We start from the raw sequence: 22,950 nt of genomic DNA on the forward strand, positions 1-22,950 counted from the left end.
ATTTATTCCCAATTTCTGTTCCTTGCCTGTTAACCAATTTTCATTACATCCCACGTGATTTAATTTTGCTCACTAACGTCTTAAGAGGAAGTTTATGTTAAGCATGATTTGCCTTTATAAACCCTTGCTGAATTTGTCCAATTCCATTCATGTTTTCCAAATGTTCTGTATGCATGTCTTTTATATTATGAGAAGATCCTTGAATTAGCAGGGGAGAGTGGGGAATATTAATGTATGGACGCTGAAACCTCCATATCAAGATAACCAAACTTCATTGTACTGTGCTGCTTTTCCATTGCCACCACTGTGAACATATTCAGAGCATGGTCAAGTTTCTCTATCCTTATTGTGCAATTAATTCCCACTCTTCTCTTTTACAAGCACAGTAGCACCCAAACAACTCTGCTCTTAAGAGGTCAGACTTTACCCCTTCTTTCTGCACTTCTGAATACCAAGGACCTGAGGTGTTTCATATTCACCTAGCTGTGAAGGTGTGCCATTGATATGCTCACCAAAATGTGCCCCCAAGTCTGATCTAACTAACAAACCCACTGAGATAAGGATTTGAGCTGATGATGGGTGCAGGAGAAAGCCCTAGTGGTACATCCGCTGAGGGACCTGTAACTTCTGCAGAGGTATCCCATGCCCTCAACTCATCAAAATGTCAAAAATCTATCTACTCATCATTAAGTACTTGCTGTGATTCAGACTCCATAACACTCTGTGGGAGAGACTTCCTGACACTCACTACCTTCTAGTAAAAGAAATTCATTCACAGCGCACGTCTAAATAAATGTTCTACTCTGTAACTATATCCCTCTGTAACTATATCCCCTAGTTTGAGATTCCCTCGTTAGTGGAGACATCTCAACATCTACCTTGTAAAGACATCTCAGAATCACATATATTTCAATAGTTTAAAACCCTCGTTCTTCTAAACTTGAATAAATAAAGGTCTGCCCTATTTAACCATTCTTGATAAGTCAACCCTTTCATCCGAAGGAACAGCTGAATGCATCCCTTTTAAATTGCCTGCAAAGCCAATACATGTTTTCTTAAATTTGGGGACCAAAAACTGTACACAGCACTCCAGATGTGGCCTTACCCTGTAAATTTGTAACAAGGCTTCCCATTTTCTAAACTCCAACCACTTTGCAATAAAGGTGAAAACTGCATTTACCTTCATAATTACTTGCTGTGTCCGAATGAAAACTTTTTCTATTTCATGCACTAAAACAACCAGTACTGATGGTACCGCTTTTTGGAGTTTTTCTCCACTTTGATTCTTCCCACCAAAGTGCATGTCCTCAGACTTACATTAAACTCCATGTGCAAGTGTTTATCCACTCACTCAACCTGTTTATGTGCCCTTGCCTATTCCTCGTAACATGTCTTCTCACCTATTTTTGCATCGTCGACAACTTTGGATACATTGCACTCTGGCCCCTCATTCAAGTTATTAATCAGAAAAGATTTACAAGGATGTTGCCAGGGTTGGAGGATTTGAGCTAGGGAGAGGTTGAATAGGCTAGGACTGTTTTCCCTGGAGCACGGATGCAGAGGGATGACCTTACAGAGGTTTATAAACTCATGAGGGGCATGGATAGGATAAATAGACAAAGTCTTTTCCCTGGGGTCGGAGAGTCCAGAATTAGAGGGCATAGGTTTTGAATGAGAGGAGAAAGATACAAAAGAGACCTAAGGGGCAACTTTTTCATGCAGAGGGTAGTACGTGTATGGAATGAGCTGCCAGAGGAAGTGGTGGAGGCTAGTACAATTGCAACATTTAGAAGGCACCTGGATGGGTATGTGAATAGGAAGGGTTTGGAGGGATATGGGTCGGGCGCTGCATGTGGGACTAGATTGGGTTGGGATGTCAGGTCGGCATGGACGAGTTGGACCGAAGGGTCTGTTTCCGTGCTGTACACCTCTATGACTCTATGACTCTAACACAGGTCGTTCTGCGATAACGCATGTTTTGTCAATGTGAATTCGCTATAACGTGACTGAAGAATTGGGGACATTGTTTCTTAAGTGCAAACTTTTAAAAGTTCAATTACATTGCCTACACTTTAAGCACTGTTTTAAAGCACATTTTTTTCTATAACACATGGTTGAACAAGGTCACATAAATTGTGTTATAGAAGAATCATCTATATTGATAGTAAATAATTGAGATCCTTGTGGCACTCCTTTAGTTATGTCTTTCCGACCTCTTTTTATTCTTTCTTAGTAGATTCTTCCAAACATGTACAGCAGGACAGCAAATTAAGAAGTTTTCTGTTTAAATTTGAAGTGCCATTAGTCTTGTCTGGTAAGCAGACAAGCAAGTTACTGAATTGAACAGTAAGGTCTCTGATGTTGAGAAGAGCTCACATTTCTAATATTTGCCTTTGTATAGAAAATATGATTGCCCCTTCAAAATGTGTTTCAATGATTATTTCTAATTTGTAGAATAGAGAATAGCACCATCATCTGAGTCAAACATTTTGCTTCGGAGATGGAGCAATAATATGAGTGATACTCCGTGTTACTTCTGTACTCATTAGGTTGGAATTGGATACATTAAAAATGTGAAACTATCTTTATAGATTTGACAATTTTCTGCTAATAAACACAATGAATAAGTCAGAACCTTTAGAATAATGTAAAGTATCTATGTGATACAATAAAAAATAACAAACTGCTTCCACCTGCTGCATGAGTTCAGAATCTAATGGGGACTTAAAAAAATCACTTTTATTATAATGAAAGCAAAATAGATGGATGTTGGAAATCTGAAACAAACACAGAATGCTGAAGAAACTCAGCAGGTCCAGCAGTATTTGTGGAGAGAGAAAAACAGAGTTAAATTTTTGAGTCAGCTATGACCTCTACCATTTCCTCCAACTCTAGCAGAATACCACCAAACACATTTTCTCCCACTCCTAATGCTCCCTCATCCTTTGCACTTTCCTATGGCAATTCCCAAAAGTGTAATACTTACACATGCATCTTCTCCCTGTTCACTATCCATAAAGAGTCATACCAGACTCAATATTTTAACTTTGGCTCTCTCTTCACAGATGCATCAGACCTGCTCATCACTTTTATTGTTAATTGTGAGCATAGCCCGACCTGTAATGGACATATTAAGCTTTAAGGGGTATTGTTATTGTGATTCATTCCCCTGAAATGTTAAACAGAATCCTTCACTCCCAATTGTTTGGGTATTCTGTAGGAAAATATTCATTAATCATCAATATTCCAACACCACAGTGAGTTATTGACTCAATATCAATCTAATTCAGTGACATTTTAGTAAACTGGAAAAATAAGATTCAAATTAAAACTCAAATTATTCATCATTACTGTCAGACATGAGATTTGTCTTTGATGAGATATATGGATGCTGTAAAATCATGAGATTATCTTATGCATTAATGGTAAGTCCTACATTATCTTATCCAACATGGAGTAAAAATAAAAGGTTTAGGTCTTCACGTTTCACTGAAAAAGCAGAACATTATATTTTGCAATTTGGATAGAACACATTTGAAAAATGTATTATAACTCATCCATATAAGCTAATTAATTCCCTTTAGTGCATTTATATTAGGAAGGGAAATTAATGTTAACCAAAACAGAAACCTGTTTTGGAAAATCATTCCAATTTGCTGGCAGATTGATGCAAATAATATTGTGAGAATATGTTTTAATTTGCCAATGAGACGTTAAAGATAGTATCCAAATTACCAACCCTTCGGGAGGAATTAAATGAGCAAACAAGAGAAAAGCCCATCAAAAACAGCATTTTATTGAATAGAACTGGCCAACTTCCTACAGCACTCCACGCTAATTAATTTCAAGTTTTTTGTTTAGTCAAGCAGAGTAGCAAAACTGGGATAATAGAATGAAGATGGGGAGTGTCGGAAAAATAATAAAGGTAATAGGAGAACATAGATATAGCCAGAGGAAGAGGAGAAGATGGGTGGGAGAGCAGAAGTGAACAAGAGGAAAGGGAGAATGAAGATGTGAAAGAAACCTATTGAAATTGAGGAGAAAGGAGAGCATGAGGAGTGATGAAGAATCGGGTCAAAATGGAGAGTGGAACTTAAGCATGGGACCGCCAGAAAATGGAATAAAAGGTCAACTGGGGGGGTATTGTGAATAAAGAAGTAATTAAGGGGAATTACTACAAAAATGGGAAATTATTACAAGACTGCAACAGGTTTGTAAAGGAGGAAACGGAAACCAGAACTTAAATTGAAAGGTATTGGACATTAATGATTTGTGTTAGAACATGAAATATAGCTTGAAAGATGGGACTAGTTGCAGCCAGTAGTGAACAAAAATAGATATTTGAATCAATAAAAGAATCTGTGTTGGGGAAAGAAATACAACCTATGATTCACTATAGGTAGGAGGTGTGAGGGTGGACCAAGTCCAATGGGAAGCAGGAGGAGGGCATTGCAGATATTTAGTTATCAAAAAGGTAGTGCGAAGGTTGTGTCTCCCATTTGACTTTGTTTAGGTCCTGAAATTTGCATTGATACTTGAGAGACTTTTGATATTTGCTGATAATACAGACTCACTTGATTCTAGCCTTGAACAACAAGGCTAGAATTTTCACATTCTCCCTATGTCTAAGTAGGCTTCCTCCAGGTACTCTGGTTTCCTCCACTGTCCAAAGATTTGCAAATTAAGAGGATTGGCCATGCTAATTTGCCAATAGGGTCCAGGGATGAGAAAGCTATATAGATTGACCACCGCACCACCCCTCTTTCAGTTATTATTCCAAAAGAATTTATGAGGATCCTCTATTATCTTTCTTCATTTTTTTTAGAATGTAAGTGTTATGCCTCACTGGGGCAGTGTGCTGGAATCAAGCCCTGCTATTCCTAGAATCATAAAGTTAAAGACTTTATAAAAGTACACAAAATTCCCTAATTTATCTGTCTTTTAGACTTCTGTTGACAGAAAGCATGGACTAGGTTTCTGCACTTAAGAAGCATTACTACATCTTACAAATAAATAGATTCAGGCTAAAAATAAACAATTATGAACTATCAACAAATAGCTCTACAGTCAAAACTCTAACCTGTTTATAAAGCAGTTCCTACACACATATGTGGACAGACACAATACAATATGGGTGGGGGCAAGGCCTGGAAAAGCACTGATTCCTATCTGCAGAGTTCTCTGAGATGCTACTTCTGGCTTGTCTGGACCTGCTGCTCTTTATCTTCCTTGCTCAGATACTTTCACTTCCTTGCAGGCGGCCCTGGGTGACTGTTTCACCACTTACAAAGTCTATGATTTGTTGGTTAAAAGCCACAGCTATAGCAACTGATGAGGTGAAATAAACTGGCTTTCTTCAGATGTGGGCATTGCTTCCTAGGTCAGTATTTATTGCCAATCCCTCATTGTCCTGGGGACAATTAAGTGTCAACCAGATTGCAGTGGGTCTGGAGTCATATGTAGGCCAGACCAGTTAAATTGGTATAGTTCCTTCCCTGAAAGATGTTAGTGAGTCAGAGGGGTTTTTATAATAATCAATAGTGGTTACATGGTTGCTTTTCAGCTAGCTTCTATTCCAGATTTTTATTGAATTCAGATTTCACCATTTGACATGACAGGATTCAAACCCATGTCCTCAGAACATTAGTCAGTCTTTACACAAGTCTTTCCTCACTATATGCTGAACAGGTTAGGACATGGGACAATGGATCACAAACGTGCTCAAAGTGGAGCATAAGGAAGATGCATAGGGGAAGAGATTGCATCTTGCTTAGAAATAAAGGTGAGATCATGTTTAGCAGGGCAAGGAAGAATAGCTGATTAAATTTTTGTTTAAAAGGGGAAAGAAAAATTGGGTTCCATTACTTGCTTTATGCTGGAAGTTACTGATTCCAATCTTTAACATTATTCATTGGTGGACAAGTTCTATCTATGCAATTAAGAAGATGGTACACAGAGTCTGTTCTGCTCAGTTATAGTTTTGTCTGTCATATGCAGAGTCTGCTGCTTCCTGGGGCTTTAGACTGGTCAAAACATTTAGTTCAGTCCTAAGGAGGCGTTTGCAATCATACTGCATATATGCCATTGTATTACCTTTCACTCAGTGACTTATTCTTCCATTTATGCTTCAAGCTCTATAGAGGTATTATGGAACTTGTATACAAAGCTTCTTGGTGCTCAGTATTCTATTTTATTTATTTCAAGGATATTTCTCTTTCTATCTGACCTAGGTTTTGAATAATTGCTCTGCTCATTGGGAATGTCAATGGATTCTCAACTGCATGATTCTTACACAGATGGCACCTTGTAATCAATTGGTCACATTTAGTAATTGGTTCTTTATCATTATAATTTTGGAAGCAGTCATCACTTTTAATGTAAGTTGTTCCAACAAATGCAATAAAATTGTTTGAGAATAATTAGAGACCTTGATGTAATTAATGGGAATTGTTTATGACCTATCTTTGATGCTGTAGAGCCAGAAAGTTGTGTCCTTGAAGCACAATGGTAATGTTCCTACCTCGGAGCCAGGAGGCCTGGGTTCAAATAGCACCTGCTCCAGGGGTGTGTAATAACATTGCTGAAGAGGTTGATTATAAAATGATTAGAGCTGGGAAGTTGGAGAGCCCTTATGATGCAGTATTGTGTCCCTACTTCTGAGCCATAAGGTCTGGGTTTACATTTTGCCTATCTTTACAGGTGTTTAAGGTAATCTTTGAACAGGTTGATTAGAAAATATCAAGACCTGAGAAAAAACTCCAAACCCCATCAAATTGCAAAATAACATTTATCTAACATTTATTTGCAAGCCATATCCAGGAAAACGTGACAGAAAAAATCAGGAGGAGGAAGCACATGATTTTGCCAGGCAATTCAGCAAGACTCCTTCCGTAGCAGCTTTTAAATCTCCAACCTTTACCTTCTCGAAGGACAAGGGCAATAGGGAATACCACCATTGCAAAAGTGGGGACTGCAGTTGCTGGGAATCAGAGTCTATCTTAGAGTGGTGGTGGAAAAGCACAGCAGGTGAGGCAGCAGCCGAGGAGCAGGAAAATCGATGTTTCAGGCAAAAGCTCTTCATTATTCCTGATGGAAGGGCTTTTGCCTGAAACATCGATATTCCTGCTCCTCGGATGCTGCCTGACCTGCTGTGCTTTTCCAGCATCACCTTAAGCTAGACTCTAATATCACCACTACAGGTTCCCTTCCAAGCCAGATACCATCCTAACTTAGAATAGTATCATTCTTTCATTATTGCAGGGTGAAAATTATGGAACTCTTTCTCTAATAGGACTATATGTAAACATAAATTCCAGAGCCTGCTGAAATTCAAGATTGCACTACTACCTTTGCAAGGGTACTTGGGGCTGAGCAATAATGCTGGCCTAGCCACATCACATGCACAAATAATAAAAAGTTGCACTTCAATGGTGCTGGGTGCCATTGACAGCATGTGCAGGTCTCTGTGAGCTCAGTATATTGACAAGGAAATGTTCTGTAACTATACGGGCAATACTCCAGAATAATCAATTATTGCATGAAAGCAATTGGTTGATTCTGACAGTGAATGCCAGCTATGAAACAGCAGCAACCATCCATTCATCCTGCACCAGTTAACCACACCTGACATCTTTGTCCACAATGAAGACCCACAGGTTGGTTGTTGAGTTCATGGTACTCTTGTTACATTTACCCAAGCTCAAATCTCACCTATCCTACTGAACCACTTGAGAGCATTACATCTGCAATGACAGCCATGCACTGTCAAAACCATCTTTTTCTCTGCTTTGAACTGGTATATCTGTTTTTGTACCCCCTCTCTCTTGATTTCAGTCTTTGCGTGTTTGTCCAGAAATTAAAACAGCTGTCTTTTTTTTAATTTCAAGGTGTAATAATGTGCATCTTGATTATCTATAGATTTCAATTACAGATCACATGAGCCTGTCTCCAGGCAGAATTGGCAAGATCACAATATTCAGAAAATGTTGTTTTACTTTAAACTAACAGAAGGAAGTTTAAAATCCAACCATCATAAAAGTCTTACATTTATAAGAAGAATAATTTCTTAATTAGCTATTAGCTGGTACTATGCAGAAATTCTGATCATCAAAGTAGATGACTTTAACATTAAATGAAAAGTTCAGACAAACAATGGTTGCTTGAGAATAATATAGTAATGCATAATATAATACAAATAGCAATCGAAATGATGAAATTTCTGCCCACTCACTTGTCAATCACAGAAGGTTCCAAACAATCAAAGGTCTACCCTTTTACCAAAGAAGTTAGAAAATGTCACCATTCAAAATAACAACCCTCAGGTTAAGGTCTATCTTTTGATGTGTAATAAAGGGCCTTAAAGGTTGACCCATTTATGTGTCATGTTGTGTGAATGAAATGGAATTTAACTTTAACCAGTAAGATGCTACAATGCTATTTTGATAGGTTATAAGATTATCTCCAAAAAGACTGTAATTTTTGTGATTGCAAATCACATCCTTAGAATTATTTATTATAGGAATGCCAGTGAAATAGTAGAAGGAGTACATGCAAAAATCCAATTTCAATACTCTTTTCTCTATAACCCCCTTAAATATGTTCCCCATGCCTGTCTTTCCCAACACTCCTTGATTTCCTTCAAACCACTTTCTTTCCTGCTGAAAACTCCCAGACGACTCTTGCCAAATTTGCCAACAACGTTCTTTAAAATTGCAAGCACCAAATGTTATCCTAACATTTAAGTCCATAATTTCTTCTTTGCTGTCTACTTTTTTACTTCAGTCGGCAAGTCCAGCATATCTCCAGCAATGACCATGTGTCCAATTCCAATGCTACCCTGCATGAACAGTCATATCAAGTGTGTCAGTAGGCTCCATTCTTGCTCTTCCTCTCTTTCCTTGTCCATATGCTACTCTTTGGTTGTTACAATTATAGCTAATGGGCTAACTGTCACATGTATGGAGGCAACATACAACTCTTATTCTACCTCTGTTCTTGATTCCTCAAACACTAGCTGTCCAACTGTTCTAATAATATAATATTTCATATACAGCAGGAGTTTCTTTCAATTCAACATTAACAAGGCTAGATCCATATAAAATAAATTAATTTTGGTATGACAAAATTAGTAATGCTCTCATTTAAATCTCTTTCTATTATTATTGTAATTTAGATTACTTACAGTGTGGAAACAGGCCCTTCGGCCCAACAAGTCCACACCGCCCCGCCGAAGCGCAACCCACTCATACCCCTACATTTACCCCTTACCTAACACTATGGGCAATTTAGCATGGCCAATTCACCTGACCTGCACATCTTTGTGATTGTGGGAGGAAACCGGAGCACCCGGAGGAAACCCACGCAGACATGGGGAGAATGTGCAAACTCCACACAGTCAGTCGCCTGAGGCGGGAATTGAACCCGGGTCTCTGGCGCTGTGAGGCAGCAGTGCTAACCACTGTGCCACCGTGCCGCCCACACAACTTAGATATAAGAAAATTCTTATAAGTTACAATTCTTGTTACAATCCAAGAAGAAGACTAAATTAATTTAGCAAAATGTCTGTTCAGAAGAACTTTATGAATCATGATTTTTTTTATTACTGTTAGAAAATATTAGTGAATTATTGGAGCCTATTGGCACATTATCAGCATCTGACTAAACTCATACTATATTAAAAACTGACCTTATATTTTTGGTTGATATGGCTTGAATTTTCCTTGAGTGATTTTCATATAATCTCTGAATTGGGCATCATGTTTCCATCATAAGAAGTAAATTAATATGTGACTGTATGACCCAATGACTAGAATTTTTCTAGTCCCATTAACCCCATCTCTTGCTTGGAGGTTGGAACAACTTAATTTTACAAAATAAAGCATTGAGCTGCCTCCATGAGGTATTCCCAGTGGCTCACACTGTTCCCAGAGGGAGAAGCACACTGATAAGTGAAATGTAATTGATGGTGGACAGATGTAAACCAACTAGTGGGCATTTCATTAGCAGACTGAAATCTTGCTGGCATCACAAGAGCCACCACCACCTTTCCCACCCACAACCTGTCAAATAAGTCGATAAATATTGGGAGGTAGAGGCTGTATTGCATACGTTAGAAGTTTATCTAATCCTACCAAACAATTGCAAGGCTGCTCTCTTTCCATCTCATAGCCTTATCATTGAATGCAGAAATGCTGCAGCTGAATCCTCATGAAGGCTCATGATGTCTCAGTCCCTGCTCTCATGTTGATGGTGTCTGCATTGCTTTCCTGCTGCTCCCGATACAGCAGGATTCCATGCCTGCACCAGACAGCTTGTGCTATCAGTTTCCCTTGCTTAGGGCTATACTAGCCTGAGCTTTGGAAATTTTGGAGCTTACCCACCATCTTAACTGGACAGCAAACAGAGAGACAGTCTGTTAATTAGTCATCTCCCATAAAATTTCTACTGAAACAAATGTGATCAAGGCCCAGAAATAGTTATGACATTATACATATCCTGACACCTTCAGGAATATACAAGCCAATCTTTTGGTTTTAGATATTTGCATCTTTAATAAGATTGGGCACAATGGGTGGCACAGTGGTTAGTACTGTTGCTTCACAGTACCAGAGACTCTGGTTCAATTCTAGCCTTGGACAACTGGAGTTTTCACATTCTCCCCATATCTGCATGGGCTTCTGTTGGGGACTCTGGTTTCCTTCCATAGTGCAAAGATATGCAAGTTAGGTGGATTGTCTATGCTAAAGTGACTTCTAGTGTCCAAGAATGTGCATGCTTGGTTGGTTAGCCATGAAAAATGTGGGGTTACGGGAAGGAGGATGTGGAATACTCTCTGGAGGTTTGGTGCAGACATAATGGGCCAAATGGCATCAATCTGCACTATCCAGGTTCTGTGATCAGGTACAGTAACTCTATATATGAATAGATCAAATTAACAAATGATGTACCTTCTGAATGATAAGTATTTAAGTACCTGAATTAATTTTAATTGCACTTGTGCTTTTGTATGGCAGTGGTTGGTAATAACAACAAAGACAAGTTTCTGTGTTTCTCTTTTAGACACACCAAGATGAAGACAGCTACCAACATCTATATTTTTAATCTTGCTGCAGCAGATGCTCTAGCAACAAGCACAATGCCTTTCCAGAGTGCTGATTATTTGCTGGGATCTTGGCCATTTGGAGATACATTGTGTAAAATAGTGGTCTCCATTGATTATTACAATATGTTTACTAGCATTTTCACATTGACAATGATGAGTGTTGATCGATATATTGCTGTGTGCCATCCAGTGAAGGCTTTGGATTTCCGTACCCCTTTGAAGGCAAAAGTGATAAATGTTTGTATCTGGATCCTTGCCTCAGTTATTGGCATACCTGTTACAGTGCTGGGGGGCACTGGGACCAGGAATGGTGAGTATTGAAGCTGCTTCAAAATCATTTTAATTCAGAGTTAGGAAGTAGTAATAAAGTCTGATTTTTGCTCGAAAGTATTTAATTTTTATGTTAATTTTTGTTAAATTTTGTTAAATCTTTCTTTCTAAGTTTTAAAAAAGTAGAAAGCATTTATTGAATAAGCAAAAAACATTAAGACTAAATTATAAGTGATGAAATAGCTTGGATGGTGTCTAACATAATGTAAGAAAAGAACTTGAGAAGTTTAAAATTTTTCCATATACCTGTGCCTTTAGGAGCAGAATATGTTTGAAGTTATCAGACAACTGGTTTTCTAAATGTTAATTATGTGTTTTATATAACTTAACATCAATAACAATGTTAAAATACAAATTTTAAAGTCTTGAATTATCACAAAATACTTCATTGTGAATATAATTTAGCTTGAAATAATTTAAGGCCATTTAGGAGGAATAGCTAAAAATTTTATTAAAGAGTTGAGTGCTAAGCAGCCCTTAAAGCAGGAAAGAATGAGTAGAAATATGGAATATTTATTGAGGAAAGTTGAAAACTTAGAGCTTGGAAAGCTGAAGTCAATGTTCCAAAGGTGAGATAATTAAAATGGGTTTACACAAGAAGTCAAAATTGGAGGAACTGAGAATTCATGTAATCATAAAATGATGGAGAACTGAAGGAAGCTTATCATGTCTATACTATGTGGTGATAAAGCTACTAAATTAATTATCCTCCATGTTTTGTTTCTCCATAGCCCTAAAAATTACTTTTTAAAAATTTCTTTGTAAGATGTGAGAATTGCTGGCAACCATTGCCAGCATTTTTTGCCCATCTGTAAGTGTGTTTGAACTCAGTGCATGACCAGAGCATTGCAGAGGGCAGTTAACCGCATTGCTGTGTGTCTGGAGTTACATGTAGCCTAACCAGGAATTGATGACAGATTTCCTCCCCTAAAGAATATTAACAATTATGAAGCATTAGTAAAATCTGATTTTTATGAACCAGATGTCTGTTTTGAACAATGATGATAGTCTCAGTAATCATGACCATGAGCTATCTTTCAATTCAAGATTTTGTTAATTCCAAGCACCACCTTTGTAAGCAATGTGTTGTATTCACAGTCAAAAAATGTGCAGCTGGAAAAGCGCAGGTCAGGCAGCATCTGAGGAGCAGGAAAGTCAGCATTTCAAACATAAACCCTTCATCAGAAACATTGATTCTCCTGCTCCTCGAATGCTGCCTGACCAGCTGTGTTTTTCCAGCGCCACATGTTTTGACTCTGACTCTCCAGCATCTGCAGTCCTCAGTTTCTCCTGATCGAGATCACAGCAATGTTTTGTGTAAAAGAAGGTTTTCCTCATATTGGTACACACAGGTAATCAACATAGCACTGGAGTAACATTTCAGTGATAGCAATCACAACAGAACATTATTTAAGTTTGTTCCTGTAAAGGAAAAAGATAGTCTGCAAAAATGGATTTTTGGATTGGGGAGGGCAGATTTTATTAAAATAAGGCAGAATGTGTGTGTGTGTGTTGGAGGGAGGGTGCATGCGGGCAGAGGAAGGTGGCTGCATTGCTGATATGGGGAGGTTTGTACATTCAAACAAAAAACAAGGAGTGTAAACAGCCCAACATGTTCCCTCTCGAGTGAAATATTATAGCATAACTCCATAGAACCCTGGGTTTCTAGGAATATTCAGGATGTATAAGAAGAAAGAAAGACATTTAGTAGGTGCAAAGGGAGCATTTTAATGGTGAAGTATAGAAAGCTCAGGTGGAAACTTAAGGAAACAATTAGGAGAGTTGCGAGGGGGCAAGAAAAAAACTCTGGCAGGCAGGTTTACCAAGAATCCCAAGAAACTCCTTAAGGAAATGGGAAAGAGGATAACCAGGGAAAGAATAGTGGCCATAGAGACCAGAGGAGCAATCTGCGTGTGGAGCTGGAGAACTTGGTAGAGTATGGAACTTTACTTTGGAGAAGGAGGAGTTAAGCTAGAGGAGTATATACAAAGTTTGGTAAGAGGTATACTGAGGTTCTTGAGCAGTGTGACATAGGGAGTGAAGAATTGGAGGATTTGCCAGGTTTAAAAGTGAACAGATTCCCAGGTGAGGATGAATTGTACCTTAGGCTGCTTTGGGAGGCAGAGGTGGAGATTATGGGGACTCTGAACCAAATTTTTAATTCCTGTCTGGTCACAGGGGAGTTGCCAGAAGATTGGAGGACAGCTAATGTGGGTCCATTTGTCAAGTATAAACCAAGGAATTAGAAATTAGTGAATCTCACATCACCTTGGTAGGGAAACTATTGGGAGAGCATTCTTAAGGATAGACTTAATCACCTTGAGAGACAAGGTTTGATCAGGAATTGTCAGAATGGCTTTTTCAGAGGGAGGTCATGTCTAACAAGTTTTTCAAGGAGGTGATTAAGTGCGAAGATAAGGGTATGGCAGTTGATGTCATTTTTAATTGATTTTATCAAATTATTTCAAGGTCCCACATAGGAGACAGGTAACTGGGCAAGAAAGATCCAAAATTGTTTATTGGTATAAAAGGCTGACTGTGTGATTGGAGCCCAGTGTGCAGTGGTATACCACAGGGATCAATGCTGGGTCCTTTATTGTTTGTGATATGTATAAACAATATCAATAAGGACATTGGTGGGGTTGGGGGTGGAGAGTGGAGAAGTAAGTTTGTAGATAACATGAAGATTAGCAGGCTTGTAAACATTGACGAAGAAGGTCATTGGTTACAGGATGATGTAGACCAATGATTAGATGGGCAGATTATGACAGGTAAAATTTAACCAAGGAAAGAATGAGGTGATGCACTTTGGGAAGAAGTAACAAGACAAGAGAGTTGTTTAGATGAACAGAGGGATTTACGGTGCTTGTCCACAGATGCCTGAAGTCAGCAGGACTGCTTAATAATAGTTAAGAAGGCATTCTGGATATTTGCCTTTATCAATTGGTTTTTGGTTAATAGTAAGCCCCGGAATGTTGATAGTGGAGTCTCGGTAATGGTAACAGATTGAATGTCAAGGGGAAGTGGTTAGATTGCCTCTTATTGGAGATGGTCATTGCCTGGCTTTTGTGTGATGCAAATGTACTGGCTGCCATATTCTAGGAATGATGTGAATGTACCAACATTAATTCACTAGGATGTTACTTGGGCTGGAGGATTTTAGCTATGGCAAGAAGCTGCATAGATTTTTTTTTAAAGTAGAGAAGTATGAAGGGGTACCTGATTTAAGTGCATAAAGCTATGAGGGCCATGGACAGAATGGAGAGGAAGCAGCTGTTCCAATTAGTCAAAGAGTCATTAACAACGGATCATAATTTTAAGGTGAAATGTAGAATGTTTAGAGGGGATTGACTTAAAAAGGCATAGTTGTGCATAGACATTAGTTAGTCTTCAAAGAACTATTACATTACTAAGAGGAATTATGCATTTCTTCATGATACTAAAACTCAAAAAATGCCATTTTTCCATGGTTGACAAAGGAATATATAAAACGTGATTTAATTTAAACTAATAAAATAAGTAAAGGGTTAGATAAGGTGGGAATTAAGGAAGTTAGTGGTCATATCTTGGGGCCAGTCCATATCACAATACAGGAGGTGTTGTTTGAAGGTGGATAAATCTCCTGGTCCAGGTATATCCAAGAACTCTGCAAGAGGCTAGAGAAAAGATTGCAGGGGCCCTGGCTGGTATTTTTGCATCATCGTTAGGCACGGCTGATGTCCCAGAAGACTGGAAGGCAGCAAATGTTGTGCCCTTATTCAACTGGTATGTCAGTTATCCCCTGAGAGGGGATATTATAGAAGTGTATGAGATCATGACAACCATGGATAAGGTGAATGTACTCAGCCTTTTTCCCAGGGTTGGGGAATCGAGGACGAGAGGGCATCGGTTTAAGGTTAGAGAGAAAAGAATAAAAGGGAACCTGAGGGGCAACTTTTTTACACCGAGCATGGTACGCATACAGAATGAGCTGCCAGTGGAAGCTATTGAGGCGGGTACATTAACAACATTTAAAAAGCATTTGGACAAATACATGGATAGGAAAGGATTAGAAGGATATGGGCCAAGTGCTGGGGAATGGGGTTAGCATGGATGGACATTTTGGTTGGCATGAGCTGTTGAACTCTATGACTCTAAGGTTAGTGCAGGTAGAATGTTTGTCCGTACTGAAGAATCTATAGCTAGAGTATAATTTGAAAATATGGGAGATGCCACTTAGGTCCAAGTTGAAGAGAAAGTCTTTTTGTTAATTCGGAGTTGTGAATCTTTGGAATTCTCTATTCGTGAGGACTATGGAAGGTGGCAATGCTTATGGAGACTTTTTTGATTACCTGCAGTGGATAGGGGGATGGCGATAGTGGATAAAAGACATTGAAATGCTTGATCAACCATGATTGCTTTGAATGGTGGTGTAGACTTAATTGCCTAAATGACTTATTCCTGTTCCTATTTTCCTATGCTTCTGTGTTCCTAGATGAGAAATAGAAACTTAACTTAGAAGGATTGCTCACTCATAGGCTGAATTCACATCAAGAATACATGATGTTAAAAACTTCCACTTGGCATTTTCAAACACATAATTAAGTCAAAAATAAAATCAGAATTAGCCTAATCATATATTAACGTGTTAGGAGTATAGCAGTTATTCACTTTAGATAAGATTAGCACACATTGTTTTTTTTATGCCTTCTTCCCCATAAAGCTGTGCTGCACTGATGGTTATATAAAATCCTTTTTTATGGAGTTAGCATTGCTTTTGTGGCCATTAAGCTTTAGTTATCATTATAACTGATTTTCCAAAGAAATTGCAGCATGAAACATCAATCATTTCCAGTCTAAGTTAATAATATTCATAAATGCAAGTCACAGTGACAGATATGTAGCTACAATTGATTTAAGCAAAAATATTTTATCTATTTTTGAGTAATTTGAATTAAAAGTATTGAACCCTTAATACCTATGTTAGCATTGTAACAGTTATATTAGATATGGGCTCATAAACTGCTGCTGTACAAATACTGAAGGATTCATTTTACAATATTGCACTCTCTTTAAAAGCAACGACCACTGGCATTGCACCTTGAGAATTTGAGCACATGCTCATTCAATCTAATCAATGTTCCATAATAATGTACTAGGTGATACATTTTCCTCTATTCGCTAATTTTGATGAAAATATAGATTGTGGATTCAATGTGGAACACTGTGCTATGGAACAGATACTCATTTCTACAGTTTCTTTAGCTTGTCTAACAGAGGAAGGCATGCTCCAAAGTCAATTGTTCGATTAAGTAAACCATTTAATTACTCATGGAAGCAAACAGGAATACACAAACTATTTTTACTCCTTGTGAAAATATAAAATTTATGAGTAACTCTTTTCGTGACAAAAACAGTGAGAGTATAAACAGCTAGATTCAGACACCTGTGACATTACAGACACTGGTCTATAAGTCTGTATGTCTAAATTTATTCATGTTTCCATAGCAACAGGATCTGAAACACAATATTTTGAAGTTGACTAGGCGAGAAATTTTGGGTAGGTAGCACAACTTCAACATATGTCATTTACAACTGAGCAGCAAATGTCAGCCACCTCTTTGAAAGGAAAATAAATAGGAGAAAGACAGTTTTTCACATTGTCACCTTTGTATATGAAGTGTATCAAATAGTGTTTCTGAAGGAAACTTTATAAAAATGTTCAATTTACATCTGCTCACAAAAAGTATATTTCCGTTCAGTTTCTTCACACTCAAATAATAAGGATGCCAATTGCAGTCCAAATCATTTTCAACAGATTATAAATTGCAACAGATGAATACTTTCATGAAAAGCTGAAGACAAAACAGAAATTCTGTATTTATTATTTGTGTATGGTCAATAACTAAGCTTGACTTATGAAACCTAACCACAATAATGCATCCATCCAACAAACTTGACTACTTTTTTTAGTTGAAGATTTTTAATATAATTCACTACAATATACAAAGATGCCACAAAATGGTCTTCTTACAGGAAATGATGTATTTTCCAATAAGATTCCACTTTGTTAATTAAGTCAAAGTTATACATGCATTCAATTACTTAGGGGTGACTGTTTCTTTTAGGTAAGTGTCAATTTCACTGAATTTCAGAGAGCTTTCCTTTCCATGAGGCCTAGCACACTTATTGTCCCAGAATCACTTCACAAACAACTCCCCTAACCATATGGCACTCCTGACATCTGATGCTAACCTGATTCTACCCCTCTCTGTACCTGGGAGATCTTGTCACTGCTGAGATATTCTGGAATAGATTAAAATCCCTTTGCAGCCCTCTGTGCACCTGGGCAAGCACTGGTATTGTACAGCTTGGGTTGTGAAATTTGCCCTGGCAGATAAGGGCAAATTGGCAGCCCATTTTGCAAACAGGCACCTGGAAGTACAGAAGAGGGATGACCAAATCACTTATTTGGCACCCTTCACCAACTTTCCCCCATCAACACCAGCACTAATTGTTGTGTCACTGCCTTTCATCTCTATCAATCTCTCCCTTTCTCTCATTCTAGAAGTGAACAGCCCACAGTAGGGGTAGAAGGAGCCAAGATGACTGGTGGCCATTCAGCTCTTTACCTTGTATAATCAAATGACCTGACTCTGACTACTCTGATCATGCCCAAACCTCTGGATTGATTTTGGAGATGGCCCTTGACTTACTATGGTGACACCATCTGATTGAAAGCTGACTCCCTTAACTTTAGTGCATACTGCTGACAACCAGGACAAGCTTTGTGTCTGTGATAAATGGCAAGTTAAGACTGAAGTACCGTAGCCTGATATCTCTGGCTTTGAAGGGGGAAATGCCAAAAAAGCACGGTATTGGAAGCAAGGATAGTATGAACATTCAGGTAGGCTCAAGATGAGATGAATGTTAAGAGAGCATGTGAACAGCTATAAAATGCAGCCTGGTCCAATCCATGAAACAGATATCCCTGCAGGCAAAGTTTCCCTGTAGCAGCATTTCAGATCCAGTTCTAGTGAACCTTGAAGGACAACTGTAAAGCTCAGAAGTATCCAGTGAGAAGATAAAAGAGATGCCATTAAGGGTCCTGAGAGACTGGTAGGTGTCAGATGCTGGTGTATGCGGATGGTACGAGTGGTGTGGCTGGGGCCCGTCAGTGTGCCCTGATATGCTTTCTGCTGGATGCACAAAATGACAGTCCAGAAAGCAAGCTGTGAGCTGATGTCACTAGCCACCCGCTTTGACTTTCAAGTTATAAGTTATTGGTTTCTAGTTTCCTCTTGATGGGTGGTAGGACAGGACGCTGTACATCGATAATGCAAAATGTGCAGATAATGGGACTAATATAAGAAATAATCCCACTTATTCCTACAGGAAGTGGAGTGATCCTTAATGAGTACTCTATATCATATTCATCAAGAAGAAGGACATGAATGATGTGGTCAGGAATGAGTGTGTTAATGCTCCAGAGAATGTAAATATATTGAAGAAGCGAGTCTTGCATATCCTAAATTGCATTAAGGTAGACATGTCCCTGGTGGCACATGGTATTTATCCCAGGTTACTGTGAGAGGCAAGGGAATAAATAGCTGGGCATTAGCAGGTATCTTCACATCCTCTTTGACCACAGGCGAGGTTCCAGAGGACTGGAGATTAGCCAATGCTGTTCCCTTGTTTAAAAAAGGAAGCAGGGATAATCCAGGAAATTATAGGCTGGTGAGCCTGACATCTGTGGTGGGCAAGCTGTTAGAGAAGATTCTGTGGGACAAGATATATGCATGTTTGGAAGAAAATGGACTGGTTGGTGATAGGCAGTATGGTTTTGTATAGGGAAGGTCATGTCTCACCAACCTGATTAAATTTTGTGAAGAGGTAACAAAGACAATTGATGAGTGAAGGGCTGTGAATGTAGTTTAAGTAAGGCATTTGATAAAATCCCACATGACAGATTAGTACAAAAACTAAAATCACATGAGATTTGGAGTGGGCTGGCTTGGACATAGTAGACAAAAGGTAGCGTGGAGACCAGCAACTAATGGTGTTCCACAAGGATCAGTCTTAGGTCCTCTGTTGTTTGTGGAATATATAAATGATCTGGACAGAAATGTGGGTGGACTGATTAGTAAGTTTGCAGATGACACGATGATTAGTAGAGTTGCTGATAGTGCAGACGATTGTGAAAGGATACAACAGGACATAGATAGATTAGCGATGTGGGCACAGATATGGCAGGTGGAGTTTAATCCAGGCAAATAGAACATAGAACATAGAACATTACAGCGCAGTACAGGCCCTTTGGCCCTCGATGTTGCGCCGACCTGTGGAATCTATCTGAAGTCCATCTATCCTACACTATACCATTTTCTTCCATATGTCTATTCAATGACCATTTAAATATCCTTAAAGTTGGTGAGTCTACTAATGTTGCAGGCAGTGCATTCCACGCCCCTACAACTCTGAGTAAAGAAACTACCTCTGACATGTGTCCTTTATCTATCATCCCTAAATTTAAAGCTATATCCTTTTGTGCTAGCTAACACTATTGGAGGAAAAAAAAGCTCTCACAATCCACCCTATCTAACCATCTAATTATCTAATATGTCTCAATTAAGTCACTTCTTGACATTCTTTTCTCCAATGAAAACAGCCTCAAGTCCCTCAGCCTTTCCTCCATTCCAGGCAACATCCTGGTAAATCTCCTCTGAACCCTCTCCAAAGCCACCACATCCTTCCTATAAGGCAGTGACCAGAGCAGTACACCATACTCTAAGTGCGGCTGCACCAGAGTTTGTACAGCTGCAGATGACCTCGTGGCTCCAAAACTCAATCCCTCTACCAATCAAAGCTAACACACCATACGCCTTCTTAAAAGCCCTATCAACCTGGCTGGCAAATTCCAAAGGTCTATGTACATGGGCACCGAGATCTCTCTGCTCATCTACACTAGCACAAATCTTACCGTTAGCCCAGTCCTCTTTATTGCTATTGTTCCTTCCAAAGTGAATCACCTCACACTTTTCCACATTAAACTCCATTTGCCACCTCTCAGCCCCGCTCTGCAGCTTATCTGTGGGCGGCATGGTGGCACAGTGGTTAGCACTGCTGCCTCCCAGCACCGGAGACCCAGCTTCAATTCCCGCCTCAGGCGACTGACTGTGTGGAGTTTGCACATTCTCCCCGTGTCTGCGTGGGTTTCCTCCGGGTGCTCCGGTTTCCTCCCACAGTCCAAAGATGTGCAGGTCAGGTGAATTGGCCGTGCTAAATTGCCTGTAGTGTTAGGTAAGGGGTAAATGTAGGGGCATGGGTGGGTTGCGCTTTGGCAGGTCAATGTGGACTTGTTGGGCCGAAGGGCCTGTTTCCACACTGTAATGTAATCTAATCTAATCTTATCTATGAACCTCTGTAACCTGAACGTCCTTCAGCACTATCCACAACTCCACCGATCTTAGTGTCATCCACAAATTTACTAACCCATCTTTCTATGCCCTTATACAGGTCATTTATAAAAATGACAGCAGTGGCCCCAAAACAGATCCTTGCAGTACACCATTAGTAGCTGAACTCCAGGGTGAACATTTCCCATCAACCACCACCCTCTGTGAAGTGATGCATTTTGGAGGATCAAATTTAAGTGTGAATTATACTGTAAATGTCAGAACCTTTTGGAAAATTAACATACAGATGGATTTGGATATGCAGGTCTACAGTTCTCTAAAAATGACAACATCGGTGGCCAAACCGATTAAGAAGGCAAATGGCATGCTTGCCTTCATTGGGTGGGGCATGGCGTACAACAGTTGACAAACCATGTTAGGCTGAATTTGGAGTATTACGTGCAATTTTGGTTGCCACACTACCAGAAAGACGTGGAGGTTTTGGAGAGAATGCAGAGAAGGTCCACCAGGATGCCTGGTCTCAAGGGCAATAGCTATGAGGCAAGCTTAAAAAGACTAGGATTGTTTTCACTTGAAAGATGGTGGCTGAGAGGAGACCTGACAGAGGTCTAGAAAATTATGAGAGGCATAGATAGGATGGATAGTCAGATGCTTTTTCCCAGGGTTGGAGTTTCGACTACAAGGGGGCACAAATTCAAGGGAAGAGGGGGCAAGTTTAAGGGAGTTGTGGGGGGGGATGTTTTTCATGCAGAAAATGGTAGGAGCCGAGAACGCACTGCCAGAATAGGTGGTGTAGGCAAGAAGGATGGCGATATTAAGAGGCATCTGGATGGTTGCATGCACAAGGAGGGAATAGAAGGATGCAGACTGAATAAGGGCAAAACGTTTGTTTTTTAGTTTAGTTATGGCATGATGATCAGCTCAGGCCTCGAGGGCTGAAGGGCCTATTGCTGTGCTGAACTTTTGATTCTTTTAATAGACAACATCGGGGATATCCACATCTACTGTGGCTTTTGTGGCAATGAATTTTAGTTTAAATCTTCGATCTTGGGTTCTGAGATACTGGAAAATTGAAATTTAAGTTTAAGGCCTTTGATTTTACCAGATCCTCTGATCAGATACACTAACATCACCTTCTATCCTTGGAACAGTTAGCCTGACATCTCCAGTTTCCATTAATATTCACACTGGAACCTTCTACTTGTCCTCCATCCATTCCAAACTTAGGAATTCTAAATTTAAGCGTTTGAAACCGTCCATTAGAACCTTTGATATCAGTTTCAGAAACATCTACATCTACCTTGCATCTTTTAATAACATCCTCAACATTGGCAGAGAGGAGATCAATATCATAGTCACTTTTCACCTTTGGGTCTTTGAGACTCAAATCACACTCTGGTTACTTAATCATGAACAGTCATATAGAAAACTTCAGGTTGCTTTCTTTGGCATTAAGCCCCTCAATGCTTAAAATGTGTTGCTGGAAAAGCGCAGCAGGTCAGGCAGCATCCAAGGAACAGGAGAATCGACGTTTCGGGCATGAGCCCTTCTTCAGGAATGAGGAAAGTGTGCCCAGCAGGCTAAGATAAAAGGTAGGGAGGAGGGACTTGGGGGAGGGGTGTTGGAAATGCGATAGGTGGAAGGAGGTTAAGGTGAGGGTGATAGGCCGGAGTGGGGGTGGGGGCGGAGAGGTCAGGAAGAAGATTGCAGGTTAGGAAGGTGGTGCTGAGTTCGAGGGTTGGGACTGAGACAAGGTGGGGGGAGGGGAAATGAGGAAACTGGAGAAATCTGAGTTCATCCCTTGTGGTTGGAGGGTTCCTAGGCGGAAGATGAGGCGCTCTTCCTCCAACCGTCATGTTGCTATGGTCTGGCGATGGAGGAGTCCAAGGACCTGCATGTCCTTGGCTGAGTGGGAGGGGGAGTTGAAGTGTTGAGCCACGGGGTGGTTGGATTGGTTGGCCCAGGTGTCCCAGAGGTGTTCTCTGAAACGCTCCAACCACAAGGGATGAACTCAGATTTCTCCAGTTTCCTCATTTCCCCTCCCCCCCCACCTTGTCTCAGTCCCAACCCTCGAACTCAGCACCGCCTTCCTAACCTGCAATCTTCTTCCTGATCTCTCCGCCC

General features: G+C 39.7%; 1 protein-coding gene across 1 annotated transcript in view; it reads left to right on the forward strand.

Moving 5' to 3' along the window:
- oprk1 (opioid receptor, kappa 1) overlaps nt 1–22,950 on the forward strand; it is a 46,082-nt gene that overhangs the window by 14,848 nt on the left and 8,284 nt on the right. Inside the window, exon 3 of the mRNA XM_043688326.2 lies at nt 11,059–11,411. Within this exon, the coding sequence (XP_043544261.2) occupies nt 11,059–11,411 (353 nt within the window). The remainder of the gene's footprint in view (nt 1–11,058; nt 11,412–22,950) is intronic.

This window comes from Chiloscyllium plagiosum, unplaced genomic scaffold (genome assembly GCF_037043375.1).
Source record: "Chiloscyllium plagiosum isolate Xiang-an unplaced genomic scaffold, Cpla_swu_hap1 HiC_scaffold_4, whole genome shotgun sequence".
Taxonomy (NCBI): domain Eukaryota; kingdom Metazoa; phylum Chordata; class Chondrichthyes; order Orectolobiformes; family Hemiscylliidae; genus Chiloscyllium; species Chiloscyllium plagiosum.